The sequence below is a fragment of the Aethalodelphis obliquidens genome, unplaced genomic scaffold (genome assembly GCF_003676395.1).
Source record: "Aethalodelphis obliquidens isolate GAN/ISIS:26980383/991018 unplaced genomic scaffold, ASM367639v1 scaffold25, whole genome shotgun sequence".
NCBI classification, from domain to species: Eukaryota; Metazoa; Chordata; class Mammalia; order Artiodactyla; family Delphinidae; genus Aethalodelphis; species Aethalodelphis obliquidens.
This window is the reverse complement of record NW_020837969.1, coordinates 18,763,794-18,783,146: the sequence shown is the minus strand read 5'-3', so window position 1 is coordinate 18,783,146 and position 19,353 is coordinate 18,763,794. Positions and strand designations below refer to the sequence as shown.

Genomic DNA, 19,353 nt, shown 5'->3' with positions numbered 1-19,353 from the left:
AATTACGCCTTTTGCGTGGATGCAACACAAACCACATTGAACCCTTGATTGTGCAAAAATCTGTTCATGAACATCTTCTGAACACTCTTGCACTGTACAACCATTTCAACATTTCATGAAACTAAAGTACTTCTAGAGAAGCATATATTGTCGTCATCTTTATTCTACTCTTTATTCCACTCTTTTGTGCTTTTAAATTTGGGAAATTAAACCGTAGGTGAAGTCACGAAATTGATTCAGCCATCCAAACATTAAACAGTGATAACTAGAAAAACGCTAGTCCTGATCATTGAATCGTATGAATTATAAATCCTCATTTGTGAACTATAAGAGAAGTATATCTCATGAATTTTAGACTCCATATTTTTTCTGCATACTAATTTTGTTTTCAGGTTATGTCTCTGAAAGCTTTAGCACCACTGTTTACTATTACAGTAAAAGTCTGTCAGACTAACCTAATTTTATATAGGATGGTGTTATTTTCTGAGATTCAGCTACTTTCACAGTGTGTGCACAGAGTAACTGAACCTAGATAATAGGTTAATGTAAATGCATATACAGCTGAAAAATGCTTTTGCCAAGCTATTCTCAAAAGCTTTATATTTACATGTTAAAAAATCTGAAATTAGGTTTAAGGTGTTGGGCTTTTTCTACCCTGAACTTCTGTAATAAGCATTGTAATGACAGTATTGAATACAATATAAAATTTGTAAGTTGTAGGGCTTATGTTACTTCTTAAAACCTATACTTTTAGCAACCTATAAAGTTGCTAAAGTTAGCATAAAGTTTCCATTATGTCAAGCACCACTAAATACTGGAAATCAATCTCGATATGCTCCCAGAGCCACAGGGGAAATGACATAAATAGACAACAGCCGTGCAACTCAGTGACAGACATAAGCTTCAATATATTTCTGTGGGAGCAAAGATGGAGCAACAGCTTACTGCTTGGATGAATCTACAGGAGATGAGGAGAGAGAAATGAAAGAGCCCAGATCTTTTAAGTTTAAAGTAGGATTTCAACAAGTGGATAACTGAGTGAATTCATTTTCTAGAACTGCCATAACAAAGTATAACAAACTGGGTAGCTTAAAACAACAGAAATTTGTTCTCTCACAGTTCAGGAGACCAAGAGTCTGCAACCAAGATATTGGCAAAGTTGGTTCCCTTCTGGAGTTTCTGAGAGATAAACCATCCCATGCCCCTCTCCTTGCTTCTGGTGATTCCTGGCAAGTCTTGGCCTTCCATGACTTGTGGAGGCATCACTTCAATCTCTGCCTTCACCTTCACATCACCTCCTTCTGTTTCTCTGTCTCTTATAAGGATACTCTTTTTGGATTTAGGGCCCACCCTAATCCAGTGCGATCCCAGTCCTAGCTAATTACATCTTCAAGGACACTATTTCCAAATTAGGTCATGTGGTGAGTTTCTGGGTGGCCACGAATTGTGTGGGGACACTATTCAACCCACTACAGTGGGCAAAGTACAATAATAAAGAAAATGCCTGAAGGCACAGAGGCATGAAAAGTTATTAGGTGGCTCAGGGTAATCAATTTAGAGTAAATAGAGTGAATTTTGAGTACTGTTCAGGTGATTCTAAGAAATTTGATTTGGTACAGATTTGGAAAAGCCTTGTATGCTACACTAAGATGTTTAGACAGTCTTCTGTAGGCATTTGGCTGCTAGAAACCTATAAGTCTTTGAGTGGCCAGGGGTAGATTTGTATTTTTTAGGGAAGTGATATGTAAAACTGTTGGTTGGAAGACTAGTTTGAAGACTGAGGTAACAGATAGTGGGTTCCTGAACAAAAAGTGTGGTAGTGACTCTAGACTGGTAATGACAGAACTTTATACCTGGTAAAATGAGTAGAATTAAGAAGACAGGACTGGGGTGATTTTGAGATTGGCTTGGGAGGCAAGTTGATAGCCTATGACATAACTAAGAATGTTCATGGGGGAGGAAAGATACAACATTAAATTTTTAGGTGGAGAATTTCATTGAGCAGTCAATCAGCAGGGGTTTTTTTAACTTTTTTTTTTTTTGGATGTGGACCATTTTTAAAGTCTTTATTGAATTTGTTACAACATTGCTTCTGCTCTCTGTTTTGGTTTCCTGGCCTGGAGGCATGTGGGCTCCCAGCCCCCTGACCAGGGATCAAACCCAAACCCCTGCACTGGAAGGCAAAGTCCCAACCACTGGACCTCCAGGGAAGTCCCAATCAGCGGTTTTTTAGGAACACTTTCTAACATTATCCTAGGTATTTTGGAGATAAATATGCACAACCATGGTCCTGTTTCAAGAACTTTACCAGACATTTGGAGTCATGAGACTAATAAAAGTGAAGCAGAAAATAATTCAAATCAACATATAATCAGGTATAAACTTAGTAATTCTGACTTAAACATACTACAGAGTTTAAGGTTAGAAAAGGATCTATGTCACGTTATAAGTGCTATAAGTGCTATAAGAAGCCTCATTTAGAAGGTGATACGGGGGGGATGAATTGGGAGATTGGGATTGACATATATACACTAATATGTATAAAACAGATGACTAATAAGAACCTGCTGTATAAATAAATAAATAAAAATTAAAAAAAAAGAAAGTGGTACTGAATTTAGATTTGATAAGTCATATTTAAGTTGGTTCAAAAGAGGATGGATAGCCTGACTAGAAAAGAGAGGGCAACCAAATACTAGACTGTGTTAAATTTGGAAAGGCATACGTAAAAATCTAGGATATGTAAAACCAACATAAGCTGTCTTGGAACATTAGGTAGGCAGATTGGTTACCACTGGGAGTTGCGGGGGGAGGGAAAACACGTTTTCTTTAGTTGTATTATCTTGACAGCCATATACAGTGCTGTTATTTTATTAGAGGGATCAAAGCCAATCTGGAAGCTTTTACCCAAATCCAAGTATGAGAGGATGAGAACAAGTACTACTAGAAAGTTGTATTTTGTATATTTTTGGCTATTTCACATATATCTTAGTTCTTTGGCATACTGAACTTCTTGCATGTATTTTTATACCTTCTTCACTTTACCCCCTTCTACCTTACCCTTTATTTTCCTCATCAGAATTTAGCTCCAGGCAAACTCATGTGAGCCATCTAAAAACACCATATCTAAGAGCACAGGAAAAACTTGAGTGATGTGAAAAAGTGGATGACGACGAGGACCACAATGACGAACTACCTCTAATGTTAGGAACTTTACATGTTACCTCCTTCAGTGTACAGTACCCTTATATGAAGTAGTCACTATTATCCCCTAATTACAAGTGGAAACTGTGACTCAGAGAGGTTAAGCATCTTGATCAAGTAGAGCAGCAAGAGAACCTAGATCTCTCTGTGTAGCCTTGGTTTACAGTCACCGTGATACAGCATGTTGACTTACCTTCATCTTGTCGCGGTGCATTACATCTGGCTTGCGGATTCAGCTTCCTGAAGTGACTTACAATCACGTCTCCTTCCTGTTCAAAAGTCCTCTGTGACCTTCTTATTCCTATAAAATTAAAATTAGGCATAGTTATTTCTGCGTTTTATCCAAGACCCCTCTAAAGGTAGGGACCGCCTGCATTTCTAGCCTCAACTTTAACTACTTTCTTCCCAGTAGCCCATATCCAGTCCACGCTGTCCTTACCATAGTGCTCCCCACCTGCCCTTTCAGGAGAGTTTCCTCTTTTTTCTCTTGTCTGTGGACATTTTACTTTAGGTTTTATCTAGTTTTGATGCCATCTTCCAAGAGGCCTTGTTTGCTTCTCCATCCTTCCTCTTACTTTTATAGTGCTTTGTTTGCTGCTACTTATGCCACTTAATTTTTTGCTTGTTTTGTATGTTAGGTAATGTATAGTTATTTAAACTAGATTATAAACTTCTTGAAGGCAGAAACTATGATTTTCTCATTTTTGTGGTATCTAGTACAGGGCCAGGTGCATCTTAAGCCTAGATAAGTAAACAGTAAGGATGGAAATGAGTTCTGACCCCAAGTCTATAGTCAGTAATCCAGCTGCTTCCTGGCCAACTAGAGTAGAAGGGTTTCAAATCAGCAGGTTTGTTGAATACCCAGAAATGCCTGTGGCTGGAGAAAGCAGTTGCTGAGAGGATGAAGAAATTACTTTTGAACCTCTCAGCTATTGTTTTTCCAGTTATGTGCTGGAATGGCTGCATAGACCCCCAGGGTACTTGTTAAAATGCAGATTCCAGAAAATGGTATCCAGAAATGTACCTTGTAGCAGGATTCCCAATTTATTTACTTATTTGTTCATCTGAGATTTTTTAAATAGCAACATTACATAAATTTAAGGAAGTGCACAGATCATAAGTGTGTGGCTTAATTTTCATGAAGAGAACACACCTACATAACCAGCACCAGATCAGGAAATATAGTGTAGCCTGCATTCCAGAAGCTGCTCCACTTATTCACCAGTTAATCCACCTCAATCCACCCGTCAAGGGTTTCCTGCATTTTATGTACAGGAAGCTTCAGAACTTCTGCCTCAGTCCAGGCCTGCTCCTGGTCATGCAGATGTAACAAGCATTATTCCCCAAGGTACTTCCTCCTTTTTCTTCTCCCTCCCTTTGTTTCCTTGTCATCTTCCCTCCGTACCACCTATCCCCTTCATAATAAAAATTCATTAAAATTTTCTTCTGAGGAATTCTTGTAAGTTTCTCCTCGGTGTTGAACTCCTTAAGCCCTAAGATCATATTTTGGGAGTCTCCCCCTTCTATTGTAGGGTTCCAGAATTAGTCCACTAGGTATAGAAGATTCTGCTTTTTTTTTTTTCTCAAACCTTATTTGGAAGATTGAAAGGATAAAAATTTCAAAGCCTTTTGCCATTGATAATTTATTTTTTTCTGAACGAAAAGGTTATCTTATAAAATAGCTTACTACATTTTAAAGAAAAGGTACATATATTTTTAATTGCTTTAAGCATTAATTAAGGACACAATATATATGGAATTCATATATACAAACTACATAAAATAGATAAGCAACAAGGATTTACTGTATAGCACAAGGAATTATACCCAATATCTTTTAATAACCTATAATGGAATATAATCTGCAAAAACCCTGAATCATTATGCTGTATACCTGAAACTAACACAGTATTGTAAGTCAACTATACTTCACTAAAAAAAGGACTCAATTTTAGAGTTTGTGATCATTTAACATTATCTTTAGATAAGTACACTCCTGTATGGTGCAGACCTGGTTTACTAAGCAAATTAAAGCTGTAAACAGTTTTGACTGAGTTTTGTTTAGTTTGTTCAAGAAAATATCTTTAAGTGGACAATAGTACCTTGATTGTTTATATCCATAAAGATGCTAATTGCCAATATATTTTATCTTTTACTGAGTAGGTTTTCTGCTTTTGAAATTTTACTTGACAGTTAGAGTTATTCTATTTGAGAATTTGTTTTTAAATTTATACCTTCCTTCTCCCCCCAGTTTGATAGTCAGGTTTTCACTATATTTTTAGGAACTGAAAGGAAACCATAAATAAGAAACTAACTTTATGAATACGTGTTGTTGTGATTTGTTAAAAAAAAACAAAACATTGCAATAGCCACCAGATGATATATTAATTCCAATTAAGTAGGATAAATTAGAACTGTGCAGCCCTTGATTTTTTTTTAATATTTTCAAGAGGAAAAAAATTCCAGTAAGTTGGTTTGTAGCACTTATGTAAATGATGTTATATTTTTATTTCTTAGGATTGAATATTCTTTGTGTCATTGATATTCTTTTTGGAAAATATTTTTTACAATATTGAAGACAATCACGTAGTAACTTCATTGAAAAGTAAGATTAGAGGGTCTTAAAAGACTTCAGAGGTTATCTAATTCATTCTTCTGCCTTCAGACATGATAATTTTTTTTTTTTCAGTCCCTTTGTTCAGAACACCCGTGCTGTCGATTCTTGTAGCACACTGGCCTCATATGATCATTTTTTTCTCTTTAAATTCTATAACCTACCTATTCATTCCACTTAAACTGCTCATTTGGGAACTACTTACTTGAAACCTCATCAAAACTTGTAACATTTCCCAAAACCAAGCTCTCAAACTTGAAATTAGTATCATTGAATTCAGTTTCTTCTATTCTCTTAGGTTGTCTGTGCCCATAAACTCACTTCATTTCTGGTCACTCCCAGCATCCTTCTGTCTGGCTCCTGTACACCCATCACTCCCCTCAAAATCACACCAAGTTCACCAGGGCTTTCCACGTTGTTAAATCAGATGGACATTTCCACAGCATTTGCAAGCAATTCTTACTGTTCTAGAATATTATAAACTACTTGATGACAAGAGTAAAAATTTTGCCTTTCTTTAAAAGAACTTATTGTTCCACAAATAATCCACAAATATTTTTGTAAACGTTGTAAAAGATTCAAATAATACAGAACTATGTAAAAGAAAATATGTAAGCCTCCTTTTTTAATACTCCTCTCTCAACTTGTAAAATTTGTTCCACAGTTAACAGTGGTTTACAATTTTGTGCAGATCTTTCCAGTTGCTTTTCTAAGCTTTTCCACACATGTCCACTTGTACAAAATATATATATATATATATATGTATGTGTGTGTGTGTGTGTGTGTGTGTGTGTGTGTGTATAATTTGTGTTTGTAAAAAGTCATTTCAAATTTCTCCCAGCAGTGCTGGCTGTTTTTGAAAAAAAGTACTTCCTGATTATAAGTGAAAAACTCATGGAAGAATTTTATTACAGATACGATGGAAAGACTCTCATTTGTTTCTGCTTGTTTTTTCCAGATAATGTTTCTTTGAAAATATAACTCTTTAGAATTGACAGAGAAGTGCAAAAGTCTTAAATCTATAAGATGAGTTTTGACTGGCCTTAAATAGCCAAATACAAAATTTGTGAGTGCCTTTTTCCCCCTATTGTGTATTTCTGATTAAGAACAAATCTGAAGAATTTCTTATGAATTAGCCAGTTTTAAGAAAAAGAGAGAAAGCACAGTTAGAAGAAGCTTTAGTCTTTACATAATGTATATATTTATAGTGTCACAAACTCTCAATATGTGAAGGTAAGTTCACATTTTGATATTTGCAAGCTCTCATGTAAGATTTTTTAAATCTATAAAGAAAAATAGCCAATGTTTTTAAAATGGAATTATATACAACAAAACCAATTTATATGTAAAAAATTCATTAAGTGTATACAAATACTCTCTTGTAATACTAATACACAAGTACATTTGTAATACATTAATTACTAATGATGGAATACACTTTTGAAATATCTGGAGAAATATGATTTTTTAAATTATATGCTTATAGTACATACTGATAACCACCAAATATCAATATTTTTCAGTCTCAATCTGAAAAGAGTAAACTCTGATTTTATTCATTTTAAATAACATTCATGCTACATAGCTGTTTAAAGCATCACTTTTTCTCTAAGATTTATATATAAAATGTCCAGAGTTTAACTGGTCTTTATGCTATTTTGAGGAATTTAACTTCATATGTTAGCTTCATCTAAGATGTTAAAAAATATGGAGTTATTAATAGATGCTCTAGATTTTTAAAAAATTCCTGAATTACACTACATATACAGAGTTCTAAAATCATTTTACATTTCACTTTAGGGTTTAAATACGTTTTGTATTTAAATTGCTTTAAAATATGTAGAAGCAAGTGTTTGAAGCCTGTTCTCTTTTTTAAAAATAACAAATATTCTGTATTCTATAAATGATATATCCTTTTTCCTGATACAGTGTTATTCATGTGAGTTTTAAGTCCAGAATCCTAACATTCTAAATCCATATGTGATTAAGATACAGATTAAATGTTATAGACAGTAAGCATTATAATAGTTTAAGAGCATTAACTGTTTATTAATTAATTATTAAATTTTATTACAAGAGGTAGAATTTGAGTTGGCATTAAATCAAGCTGAATTTTGGTTATCCAGTAAGAATAAAGATCATTTCTTGATACGGGTCAGGGAAAAAAAACAATGGAACAGCCTTAAGAACCCATATAGAGGTGGAAATGAGGACAGGATGTTTGGGGGCCATAATTTTTTTTTTTCACTGAGGTGTAATCTTTTTTAATAGAAATAGTGTGAGAATAAATGGACTTAATGTGGCATCCCAATCATGTCTACCTCCATACCCCTTCCCAGTAAGATTAAACTCCTTCCCATCCTCTGTTAATTTCCTTGTCACAGTCTACCTGATTAAAATCCTCTCCCAGTGTTCCTAATTTATCTCAACATAATCTCCATCGAAATACCCTGTTTACAGTTAACCATCTTTGGAGTCTTTTCCTTCCATTTCAGTAATTTTCACCTTTTATATTTCTCTAGAATTCACTGAACACATAGCTAAACTGATAGCCTACATTATAGTCCTTACTAAATACCATGTAATTTAGTAGCTAATTTTATTAACTTCTGATCTGTTCAATCCTATAGCAGTCCTCAGTAAGAAAGATTCTATTATTATCCCCATTTACAAAGGAGGCAACTCAAGCCCAGACTCAAATCTTGGTCTACTAATTCTAGAGTGTTTTAAGTACACTGCCCTCATTTTATTTTATCTATATGGTTAGAGATCTCTTTATGCAAATGTTACTGTGTTTCCTTTTGAGCAAAAACACCACGTTTTATATTTACTTGTTTTCTCATTTTATGGAATACAGTATCTCTTTTAAGTACTGAGTAGACAGTTGCTGGCTTGATTTCTTAATTGGTTGATTCAAAAGTGTTTGACTTAATTGCCAAGGGCTTTGGCCTCTAAGCAATTTTAAATTTTCAAAGCTTTGTGGGCAGTAGACTGATGAAAGTGGTGATTTTCGAAGATTTAGCTAGAAGTGAGAGATTGGAGTGTAAAGATTAGAGCATCTGTAATCCAAGCATGATATAATAAACATTCAGACACAATCAGTTGTGTCAAGGTAACAGAAAAATGGCAAATGTAGAATAGGAAGTGTTCACTGGCTCTATGATTGATGCAGACATAAATGCTAAAGTTGAAACTTAGTCATTAGAAGAATGGTTGCATTGTTGACAGGAACATAGAAGTCTAGCAAGTCTGGCAAAGATAAATTATTTTGTGTGGAGAATACTGACATTTGTTTGAAAAAATTTTGGTTTTAGAGTGTTAGGACATTCAAGTGGGATATTCAAGTAGATATATCCAATTAGTAGTTGTCCATAAAATGTGACACTATAGACCTGTCTGAGAAGGAGTCTTTCATACAAAAGAGCTATTGAATTTAAGAGTATGAATCATCCAAAGGAGAAAATTTGAAAAGAGAACAGAACGTCATGGACAAATAATGTAACTTTTCTATATTTCAATTATAGAGTCCTTACTAATTAAAGTACATGTTACCATTTTTAATGACCTCTTTATTTTAATAAACCCATGAACACCTAGATTTTGTTTTAGATTCATGTATTCCCAATTGAATGTAAATGTTCTATATATTAGTATAAATACTGGAATATATATATTTACTATGAATTTGAACTTTGAAATAACTAAATTTTTACTATACATTATATCTGTTATAAAGTTTTGATCTCCTTTTGCGTAAGAACACACAGCAAACAAGAAATGCTGTTGTTCTTCCTTCAAAATATATCCAGGGTCAGATCACTTGTTATCACCTACCATCAACCTGCTTTACACTACCAGCATCTTCTATCTGGATTACTGTAGTAACCTCCATCTCATCTCTTTGCTTTTATCCTTGCTCCATTATACTCTATTCTCAGCGTAGCTCACATTACTCTTCTGTTCAAAACTTACCTATTATGGCTTCCCATGTGACTCAGAGTAAAATCTAAGGCCTCACCAATACACTGACCTTTCTGGTCCCTGAACACATTTCTACCTTAAGGCCTTTGCGCCAGCCATGATTTCCCTTTGCCTGGTGTGTGCTTCCCTCAAAATCAGTATCGCTAATACTGTATACAATTAATTTTATATTATTTATATATACATATGTGTATTATGTACTTATGTTGTTTTTTTGTCTTTCTCTGGCTCTCTCCCCAGCACACACATGTGTGCACAAACACTAGACTGTAAACCCCATGAGGCCAGGGATATTTGCTCTGTTCCCTGTTATCTCAAGTGCCTAGAAATGTACCTATCACATATTAGACAATAAATACCAGTTGAATAAATAAATATAACAGCAGCCAACACTTAATGAAGGCTTACTTCATGTCATACTTTTCTAAAGCTTTAAATTATTCCAGCATCCTTGCTTTACTGATACGGAAACTGAACCATAGGTCGGTTAAGTAACACGCCCCATCTCACACCACTAGCAGCCTGGTTTCTAGCCAGAGTTCCCAGCCATCAGTGTGGTACTTCTGTTGAAGATGATCGCTGTGTTTGGTGCTATAAAGTTTTTATGGAAGAACCAGAAGTTGTATATTAGCCTCTACATGCAAAATACTTCTCATATACCTGGATTCACATTGTTAGTATACAATGATTAAATATACAGATGAATGCCATTACTTTGAAGCCTTGAAATATTAAGCTTAAAGAAATAGAGAATCACACCAAGAATTTGATGTCTCATTTGCCAGATGAGCAGGCTCAACCAGTTGCATCCATCATTAGTTAAAGCCAATCTCAAGGCCTGCAGAGCTGTGGTACTGTCAACAGTGTTATATGGATCTAATATCTGAATCCTTATCAGCATCATTTTCATATTTTAGACAGGTTTCATTTATCATACCATTGTGCTATATTTCACATCAAATGTCAAGATAAAGTCTCTGATGTCAAAGACATAGAGGCAGTGATTTTCCAGGCTTGCTCATCAGAATGCAGTGATCCTGGACATTCGGAGAAAATGGATGACACTGGACTTTTAAAGCAGTTGGCATTAGGTGAACTTTAGAGCGAGTATCATTCTTAAGACAATATAAGAGAAGTTTCAAGGACTAAAGCTATCCGAAGAACTGGACTAGAAAAACTGTCATAGCAGGTAGTCCAGCATGACTGGGACCCAGACTGAGCAGTGTTTTACTCATGTTTCAATCAGTGAGGCAGTGACAGGAAAAAGTACCAAGTACAAACAGTGATCAAAGGATGATCTAATAGATATGCCAAAAGATTCATAATTAAGGAAAAATTGCCTAGCCACCCAGGGTACTTTCATCCATGTGAAGATGCTTCCATATATAGGATTATCAAAGATTATCATGTGAGCACTAAGAGTGAAAATGTGAATGTCCATTTTCACAGATAAGCCAAAAAAGAGGAAAAATATAAGAGACTATGCTTCAAAAGACAGTGGTCCTTTTCTTGTTTATTTTTTGTTTAAATGCATTTTATAGATTTTTCTTGATAATACCATCTTTTTATCACCTAGTAGCCCCATAAGTAACAAAAAATGATCTGTACCAGGGAAATGAATTAAAGAGAGGTTAAATGGCTTTCCTGGGGGAAAACATTTAATTTATTTGCAAAGCTAGAATAGGGAAAAGAGAAACTCTGTTCCTGATGCATTTCTTACACCAATCACAGATGATGCAAAATATTCAGTGATATGAAATGAGTGATTTTATTTTTAACACAGAATCATGTAAATTTTAAGCTACATTAGTTGTTTTGTTGTTGTTGTTCTTGAATTTTAGATTACATTTACAATAATGACATGAGAATAGTAATGTTCCTTGATGGTTGATTTTTTTCCCAAAGAAAAAAGGAAAAAAGCCCACATATTTTTTTTAAATTATACTTTTCATATATATCTGATATGACAGAGTTACCAAAACTTTTGCATTGTAGATTTACATATTCAGTTCATCTCACATCAAAAGCTGTTCTGTTGGATTTTAAAATGAAGAACATAACTTTTCATTTTGAACTTACTACTTTAGTTACCAAAAAAATTCTATGAGAGTAATTATACTGTGCATTTCAAATTTTCTTTCATTAGTGAATAAAAGAAAATCTATAATAAGGCTAGAAATGTGTTCTCAGGAAAATATTAATTACTAAAATTGCTTAGAAGCTGAGTCATAGGGCCTTTTAAGTTTTTGCCTTACACTTGGAAGAAACTTAGTCTTACTGCATTGTCACATTTTTTACCTCTCAACATTTTGAAAGCACAGTGAATATGAGAAGCTCTCTCATCAGTCATATTATCAGTTTTGTTCAAAAAGTAAAAGGTGCTTCTTCAAACATAGTTTATCCCCAGTAGCTGTCTTACTAGTGTCTGGGGCTTAGGGTTGTTTTGTAGTATCTGCAGAGTCTTCCAGCTCTGCACTTTGTGTTCTCATTGGCTGACCTTCTAGGGAGGGCCAATTATAATGAACTATTTCAGCATATTCTGCTGAGGATTTCCTTAGTATCAATTGGAGCTTTTTGTTCTTGGTGTTCTGTTTTATTACTTTTTCTCCCCCTCCCCTCCCCCCTTTACAATATGTGAACTACCAGTCTTATTGACACTGTAATTCAGGTCAAGCTCATAAGGACAGCCATTTCTTCACTGTACTAGCAGGGCTGACAACTTTTTGTAGAGAAGGGTTTGATTAAGACCAATCATACTCTTCCTAGCCTGGGGAAATCAAACACAGTGGCATTCTTGGCCACCAGGATATAGATAATACCTATTTATATCTCTTAGGTAAATCCAGGAGGACTTCGCCTAGCTATTGTATGATCTATATCACATCTGCCATTTGGTGTAGCAGCCTAGCAAGAACTAGTGCTACCTCAGAGAAGTTTATGTAGTCTGATGAATAAAAAGAGGACCCCTAAGGAAAGGGCTAGGAATATGTAACTGTCAAGAAATGGAGAAATCTTTTATTGGGATGTCAGAGTGCTAAGTACCTCGGGATTTCCACTCGTTTTGTGCACCAGCAGGTGACCCGGATACTCCCATTTGCCAGCAGAAGCCCGCCTGCCTGCCCGTCTGCCTACCTGCCTGCTCTCACACTTTGTTTTTACTATAAGACTCAAGTAATTGGTTCCATCTTAAGCAAGATTATAGTGTCATACAGTGGGAAGATCACAGAATGCCTTTAAGTACTTCTATTAAATTTAACACTAAATAAATAAGATAGTATATCTTAATAGTTCAAAAGAATCTCTTCCTGGATGTTAGTATTCTCAGAAAGAAACTGAGAAGGAAATAATAAAGATGATTTCATTTTAGTTCTGGGTACCTGGGCATACCAAGGAGACTCAGGCCTAGGGTGTCATTACTGCATTCCTACTAACTAATATATCTTAAAATAGCATCTTCTTTATTTAGAGTTACATGGTTAAAAAAAAAAAAGGATTGATTCTATCATATATAGAAAACGGATCCCTCATTGTCTATAGGCTTTGATCAGGAAAGCAGTGGCTCTTCTACTGGCAAATCTTAAATAGGCAAGATTAACTTTTTTTTTCTTTCTTTTTAAAAAGACTTTATTTTTTTAAGATCAGTTTTAGGTTTACAACAAAGTTGAGAGGAAGGTACTGAGATTGCTTATATATCCCCTGACCTCACACATTTATAGTCTCTCCCATTATCAATATCACTCACCAAAATGGTTTTGTTTTTTTGTTTTTTTACCAAGGACAAACCTACACTGACACATCATAATCACCCAAAGTGTATAGTTTACCTTAGAGTTCACTCTTGGTGGTGTACATTCTATGGGTGGAAACTTAGATTACTGATTTCAGATCTTTCTTCTTTTCTAATATATGCATTCAATGCTATGAGTATCCCCCAAGCACTGTTTTCATTACATTCCACAATTTTGATAAGTTGTTTTTCATTTTCATTTAGTCGAAATATTTTTAAATGTCTCTTGAGATTTCTTCTTTAACCCATTTGTTATTTAGAAGTGTTTTGTTTTTTTTTTTTGTGGGAGGGATGAGAATTAATTACTTAAACTTAAAGACATAAGTTTATTTAAGAGCAATGAGGGAACTCTTTTGACTTCTTGGAAGTGTTGCCAAAGAAAATACAGGATTTTCATCCTACATTCTGATTTTATGTTGATAATAAATCATCATGTTTTCTTCTTTTTGCTATTGCAGTACTTCTGTTGCAAAGAATGAGAGTCATATGCTAGATGAGTGAGAGATTATCACTTAAATATTTTCTTAAATTTCAAGTGTCTGCTCTTCTTGTACTGGGAGATAGTAAATAAGGGACTGAAAAAAGCTGAAAGGATTCACACAGGTAATTTTTCATGACGTATGCAAGAAGGGGGAAAGAAAATGAGCAAATAAAATTTCATAACTAATTTGAGTCAAACTGCATGAAAAGACTGGACAGAAAGAATTCATGTAGATGGTAAATTATAATCACAACAGCATTTCCTTTAGCTGTTGACAAGCTCTTGGTTCATTCTGCAATCATGTACTTTAAAAATGAAAGAAGGGACCAAAAGTGCTTTTGTGGATTTGACCTTGAACTGAAACTGTCATTTGGGTAACAGCAGGCACTATCAAACCTTAGTCTTCATTTGCCATTTTCTTGGTGTCATAAATGCTTCTTTTTAAATAAGTTACATTTTTTTCAGTGATCAAAATTCAGAATCTCATCTCTCTGGGTTTGGTGTGAGCACTTTTTGTTTTCTTGTAAGGAACTTATGCCAAAGCATACCTACTTTGTTACGGTTATTAGAATTAAATGATATTGCATGTAGAGCTTGTGTTAAACACAATGAGTGCTTGATAAATGGTAGTTGTTATTTAGCACTTGGTATGGTTGTATTTGTTATTATCTATGCTGTTACAGTTACTAGAATAAAACCTTCATTTCTTAGTTCTGAAGATCTTAGTTTCTAATCAGATGAGGTAATGTCAAGCACATGGCTTATAGTATTTTATTTGTCTTGCTACACTACTGTCATTGATTGGTAAATATTTAATAGAATAAAAAGAAAACACACATAATAGGATTCCTCAGAAGCTATAATGTGAATAAACCAGAAACGGCTATTTTTTAGTCAGTTTGCTTGAAGCTGTGATTTAAAAATATATCCAAACACAACTTTGGATGAGGCAGCTGCACTACAAATGACTGAGAAATTAGAGATGGAAACAAAGACAGTTTAGATCAGAGTATCAAGAGTAGCCTTTGCACGGAAATACCAAGACAGAATTGATGACAATATACACAAGACTGTATATGCTTCTGCAAGACCGTAGGAATCATCTAATCCAGTTCCTAGTTTTCTAGATGAGGGGATATTGAATATCTGAGAGATTTGGTGACATGCCCAGGGTTGAGGACAAGATGGAATAACTTTCTGACTCCTAGTTAAATACTCTTTCCATTAAAGCAGAAATACTGTGGGAATCAGCAAAATATCCTGGATGGAGATTTTTGTCAAATTTCTATAACTGACTGGTATCAACTAATAGAGTTCTTACTAGGTATAGGACACTGTACATTTCTCAATGGGGTTAAACGATTATAGTAATTATATTTTGAAAAAAATCAGTTGAAATTCTCTAATAAAATGAATGCATTGATAAAGCTATCTCCTTATTTTTAAAACTTTGATAATGTAGAAAAGAGTCATATAACTTTTGATAGGTCATTTTCTACTTACTTTGAAGGATGGAGAGTCATTAGACTTAGTTGCTCTAATTTGTACCTTATGCTTATATTAAGTACATTTTACAGTAACTCTGGAAGAATCATTACATTGTGCGTATGTGTTTGTGGTAAAACCTTTTAACAAATTATATTAAGTTTACTTCTGATGTTAGGTTGCTTTCTACAGTTTACAGTTACATCAGCCAGCAACATTTTCATCTGTTATTTCTAGTTAACTATAATTATTTTATTCAAAAATAACTAATAATTATTTTATTCAAAAACTATAAATAAAGGCTTAATTCATAGATTCATCCATTGTTTATCTTCAAGGCATAAAACATACAATACAAAGAAAAAAATCTACCCAAGATCTGCTTTTGCCCGGATTGTAATTTTCGCTTCTTTGTCTTGTTTTATAGAGCTACATCCATGGGAGCAGCCAGGCTCAATTCGTGGCAGAGTCACACATTATTCTGCTACTAAGTATCCTTTAAAACACAGATGGACTGAAAAGGACAAAGCAAAGCTGCATGCTATCAAATTGATTTTTTTCTAATATCAAGACTTTCAAGACATTAAATTTTAAACTTTACCATTTGACTAATTTTCTAATTCCTATGCTGATTATTTTTTCTTGCATTGTAATTTTTTAAATTCTGAATATTAACAGACTGTAATTTTCTCTCTTTTTTTTTTAACTGACTACTGAATTATGAAGAATAGCTTTTGCTCTGCATTGATTATCTCTGGCTAGAGTTTTTTGTGACGTTTGTATGGTTTAAAACCCTTTAGGATCTTAATGGGGAGAAAAAAGTGTCCTATGATATAAAAAGCAGGATAAAAAAGTTATCTTAGTACTGGTTCCCTTAAATATTATAGTAAGTGAGAAGAGGGAGATTTAGGATAATTCGACATCTTTTTGGAACATGGCAGACTAAATGTTATGAATCAGATAACAGTACAATTTATGGTTTAGAGGTAGAAGGGTAAAGAAGATAGCAGGATAGGAAAGAGGTAAGGTTCATGTCTAAAAACTAAATATTACTAGAATGAAGTAAGGTTACTTTTGGGGCAAAAGACTGTACTTTGGGGGAACACTGACATTTGTGTGAGTCCTGTGGAAATATTTGTATGTTAAATTTAGTGTTGAAAGTGTTGAGTCATTATCGGGATTTAGAGTGTGCCTTATAGTGTCATTTATAAAATTTGATTACTCTCCTGGTTACTGAGATTCATATTCAAATGAAGCAGTCTAGACCAAATTTTCCAGTATTTGATGTAACCATAACTATTTAAACCTTTAAGGATTCTTAGGACTCACCTAGGCCAAAACTTTATTTTATAGCTAGGAAAACTAAAACCGACAAGATTTAATGGACTTGCCTTAGGTTGGAGGAAGAACTAGGATTAGAATTGTTTTGTTTTGTTTTTAATAGTCTACTGGTTGTACAGGTTTTATATATATCATTGTATTATTATTTATAGGATTTCATGAATAAGTGTCAGTCATGACATCTTGAAGTTTTAAATTTTATTCTGGGTGGAAAAGACTATCTTTTAATAGCATTAAAGCTTTGTATTTTATTACTTTGTTGTGCTATAACAGTGCACTCTTTAATCCACCTAGCAAATATGTATATGCCACCTTTAGTTCTCTTTTACTTGCATAATATGTTCTGGACAGTGCATCAGGTGCCAGGATATACTGAGACTTGTATTAACTATAGTGGAGGAAAGGAGTGGGAGGTTCTTAAAAGCACTTCCAATTCTCAAGAAACTCACAAACTTCCTCATTTGTAACACCAGGTTTAGTAAACTAACCGCACGGCACCTCTCTGTGGAATATGAGATAGCTAGCACAAAGAAACCATCTAGCACTCACTAAAGGCTTTGGTTTTTCCTGTTGTATTTTTTCCCATCTTTCTCACTCAAAACTTTGCTGGTCATAGATACCATGCATAAACATTTACTGGTTGATTCTTTTAACATTTGGCAAAGGCGTAGATGACCAGAAACAAAACAAACAAAACAAAAACATAATCCTATGGTATTTATCAGAGTTCTAAAGGTTATAACTGGGAACATAATGGATTAATTCTTCTGGAGTGTGATTCACTGAGCCCATTAATCATGTGTAATTAACAAGATAGCAAAATGATACCTTTGGAAGATCTGACTTTGGAAATGAAGCTTTAAATGAGATTTTAAGATTCCATTTTCTATTAGAGGGGAACTAAACACTATCTTTTTGAAACTCACCAAACAACATCGACCATCTTCTTCCTCTGTATCAGTTCTCAACATTTTTATTCCTTTCATCCTTGGCTACTCATACTTGAGTGCATTTCATGGAACTGTGCATATCTGTAACCCATTCCTTGCATTTACTTAATTACCTATGTGCTTTGTGGCTTCACAATTAAGAAGGTACTATGATGAGTATTTTTTGCTCTAGTCTGTCTCAGATTGTTTACTTAAATGTAGGTATTTCCAATTCCATTCTCAAATTTTGTGATCTTGATAAGTTAACTACGTGGTTTCTCTTTTCCAGCTTTCATAGGATAAGAGATTAATACTTTCTGCACATTTAGAGGGAATTGAGGTGAGGAAATAAAATATTTGCAAATACATTTCTAGGAACATTTCATCCTTATTAAAAAAATTAAGGGTAATGCCATATTTGCTCTTAATTTATCTTTTAATTATATAAGTTAATTTATGAAGTAAAACACATTTGTGGTAAAACACAGTACAGTAATCCCCCCCACAAGTCCATAGGAAATACGTTCCAAGACCACCCCCAGTGGATGCCTGAAACTGTGGATAGTACCGAACCCTACATATACTATATTTTTTCCTATACATACATACCTATGATAAAGGTTAATTTAGACATCAGGCACAGTAAGAGAATATCCAAACTGCCAGCATCACTACTCTTGTGCTTTGAGGCCATTATTAAGTAAAAAGGGTCACTTGAACACAAGCACTGTGATCCCACGACAGTTTATCTGGTAACAAGATGGCTACTAAGTGACAAATGAATGGGTAGTGAATGCAGCGTGGATACTCTGGACAAAGGGATGATTGACATCCGGGTGAGACAGGGCAGGAAGGTGTGAGATTGCATCATGCTACTCAGAATGACATTTAAATCTCAATTTAAAACTTACGAATTATTTTGGAATTTTCCATATGATGTTTTCGGACTGTGGGTAACTGAAACCACAGAAGAGAACCTCCAGAAAAGGGGGAATATGTACTGGAGGTAATTTTTTGGTTCTTATTTGTATGGACTTTTTTTTTTCTTTTCTATCTGATTTCAATCCATGATGTGGCATTTTAGCAGTATACTTTATTCCAAACAGCCTATAAATACATCAGGAGTACCTAGCAAAAGGAATGAAAAGGTGTGTTTGAGACCATCATTCCATTGTATGGCAGGAATTCCCCAAGGTTTCATTTCCTGGCTCACTGACATCAAGCTGAGACTTAGGATGCAAAGAAATTTCACAAACATTATGAAGTCTTCCATGTAGATTTTTTTTTTTAACATCCTTATTGGAGTATAATTGCTTTAACAGTAATACACAGAATTAAAAGCCCCTATTTTCTTTCTGCTACTAGTAACTATTTGTTGCTTTATCGCTCCTGTTATTTTTATTTACAGATATCTATGAAAAGAGAAAATGTCTTTCAAAATGGTGGACTCATTAAAATTATCAGTAAAAGTTTAATAGAAGCCAGTATCTAATAATTTCTTTTTTATATATACTTTATGATTTTACTTTTC

The 19,353-nt window shown here is 34.2% G+C and overlaps 1 protein-coding gene across 4 annotated transcripts in view; it reads left to right on the top strand.

Moving 5' to 3' along the window:
- The window catches only part of TUSC3 (tumor suppressor candidate 3), a 183,611-nt gene that overhangs the window by 139,030 nt on the left and 25,228 nt on the right, over window positions 1-19,353 (top strand). For all 4 annotated transcript variants that reach the window (XM_027122717.1, XM_027122716.1, XM_027122718.1 and 1 more), the window contains exon 7: window positions 15,980-16,043. In XM_027122717.1, coding sequence (XP_026978518.1) covers window positions 15,980-16,043 — 64 coding nt within the window. The remainder of the gene's footprint in view (window positions 1-15,979; window positions 16,044-19,353) is intronic.